This window comes from Heptranchias perlo, unplaced genomic scaffold (assembly GCF_035084215.1).
Source record: "Heptranchias perlo isolate sHepPer1 unplaced genomic scaffold, sHepPer1.hap1 HAP1_SCAFFOLD_327, whole genome shotgun sequence".
Taxonomy (NCBI): Eukaryota; Metazoa; Chordata; class Chondrichthyes; order Hexanchiformes; family Hexanchidae; genus Heptranchias; species Heptranchias perlo.
This window is the reverse complement of record NW_027139339.1, coordinates 312,693-315,000: the sequence shown is the minus strand read 5'-3', so window position 1 is coordinate 315,000 and position 2,308 is coordinate 312,693. Positions and strand designations below refer to the sequence as shown.

Sequence of the window (2,308 nt, the reverse complement as noted above, 5' to 3'; positions counted from 1 at the left end):
CAGACCCTGTGACCCCGGACCCTGTGACCCCGGACCCTGTGACCCCTCACCCCGTGACCCCAGACCCTGTGACCCCTCACCCCGTGACCCCAGACCCTGTGACCCCGGACCCTGTGACCCCGGACCCTGTGACCCCTCACCCCGTGACCCCAGACCCTGTGACCCCGGACCCTGTGACCCCGAACCCTGTGACCCCGGACCCTGTGACCCTGAACCCTGTGACCCCGGTCTCTGTGACCCTGAACCCTGTGACCCCTCACCCCGTGACCCCAGACCCTGTGACCTCGGACCCTGTGACCCTGAACCCTGTGACCCCGGACCCTGTGACCCCGGACCCTGTGACCCCGGACCCTGTAACCCCGGACCCTGTGACCCCGGACCCTGTGACCCCGGACCCTGTGACCCCGAACCCTGTGACCCCGGACCCTGTGACCCCTTACCCCGTGACCCCAGACCCTGTGACCCCGGACCCTGTGACCCTGAACCCTGTGACCCCGAACCCTGTGACCCCGAACCCTGTGACCCCGGACCGTGTGACCCTGAACCTTGTAACCCCCAGATCCTGTGACCCTGAACCCTGTGACCCCGGACCCTGTGACCCCCCACCCTGTAACTCCGGACCCTGTGACCCCCCACCCTGTGACCCTGGACCCTGTGACCCCCCCACCCTGTGACCCCGGACCCTGTGACCCCCGGATCATGTGATGCCCGATCACATGACACTTTCCAGCCGTTTGACAATATTACAGAGAATCACAACGACGGCCTGCTGCACAGGCTGGGAGGAAAAAGAGTGGAAGAGCGATCGTGGTCGGGGATTCTATCGTAAGGGGAGCAGACAGGCGTTTCTGTGGCCGTAAACGTGACTCCAGGATGGTTTGTTGCCTCCCTGGTGCCAGGGTCATGGATGTCACTGAGCGGCTTCAGGGCATTCTCAAGGGGGAGGGTGAGCAGGCAGAGGTCGTGGTCCACATTGGGACCAACGACATAGGTAGGAAGGGAGATGAGGTCCTGCATCAAGAATTTAGGGAGCTAGGTAGCAGATTAAAGAGAAGGACCTCAAAAGTTGTAATCTCTGGATTACTCCCAGTGCCACGGGCTAGTGAGTATAGAAATAGGAGGATAGAACAGATGAATGCGTGGCTAAAGAGTTGGTGCAGGAGGGAGGGTTTCAGTTTCCTGGATCACTGGGCCTGCTTCTGGGGAAGGTGGGACTTGTACAAGTCGGACGGGTTGCACCTGAACCAGAGCGGGACAAATATCCTTGCGGGGAGGTTTGCTAGCACTGTTGTGGGGGGTTTGAACTAACTTGGCAGGGGGATGGGATACAGAGTGGAGCAACAATAGGGGGTGATGTGCAGCCAAATATAGAGAAAAAAACAAGTCAGCTTGGAAGACAGGGCAAATATGTGAGGGCAAGGCTGGATGGCATCTATTTTAATGCAAGGAGTCTTGCGAATAAGGTGGATGAACTGAAGGTGTTGATAAACACATGGGAGTATGATATTGTTGCTGTCACAGAGACATGGTTGAGGGAGGGGCAAGACTGGCAGCTCAATATTCCGGGGTACAGAATCTTCAGGCGAGACAGAGGGGGAGGTATAAGAGGAGGGGGGGTTGCAATATTAATTAAAGAATCAATTACTGCCATAAGGAGGGATGATATATTAGCAGGTTCCTCTAATGAGGCCATATGGGTGGAGCTTAAAAACAAAAAGGGGGCAAGCACTTTGATGGGAGTGTACTATCGGCCCCCAAACAGTCAGGGGGAGATAGAGGAACAGATATGTAGGCAAATCTCAGAAAATTGTGCAAATAATAGGGTAATAATAGTGGGGGATTTCAACTTCCCCAATATTAACTGGGATACTCAGAGTGTAAAAGGCTTAGAGGGTACAAAATTCTTAACGTGCATCCAGGAGAGCTTTTTGAGCCAGCATGTAGAAAGTCCTACAAGAGAGGGGGCGGTACTGGACCTAATTCTAGGGAATGTGGCCGGCCAAGTGGAAGAAGTGCTAGTAGGTGAGCACTTTGGTGACAGTGACCATAATTCAGTGAGATTTAAGGTGGTCATGGAAAAGGACAGGGAGGGGCCGGAAATAAAGGTTCTAAATTGGGGGAAGGCCGATTTTAATAGGATAAGGCAGGATCTGGCCAAAATGGACTGGGATCAGCTGCTTGTAGGAAAATCCGCATCGGAGCAATGGGAGTCTTTCAGAAGGGAGATTGAGACCATACAATGGCAACATGTTCCCGTAAAGGTCAAGGGTGGTTCCAAGAACTCCAGGGAACCTTGGATGTCAGGGGA

General features: G+C 54.8%; 1 protein-coding gene across 1 annotated transcript; it reads left to right on the top strand.

The window, feature by feature from the left end:
• Positions 1-3: 3 nt before the first annotated feature.
• On the top strand, positions 4-674 carry LOC137311330 (uncharacterized; the record flags this gene model as incomplete). The annotated part of the gene is made up of 1 exon (XM_067978606.1): positions 4-674. A coding segment is annotated over one exon (671 nt), but the record flags the coding sequence as incomplete, so codon positions are not given.
• Positions 675-2,308: the final 1,634 nt, after the last annotated feature.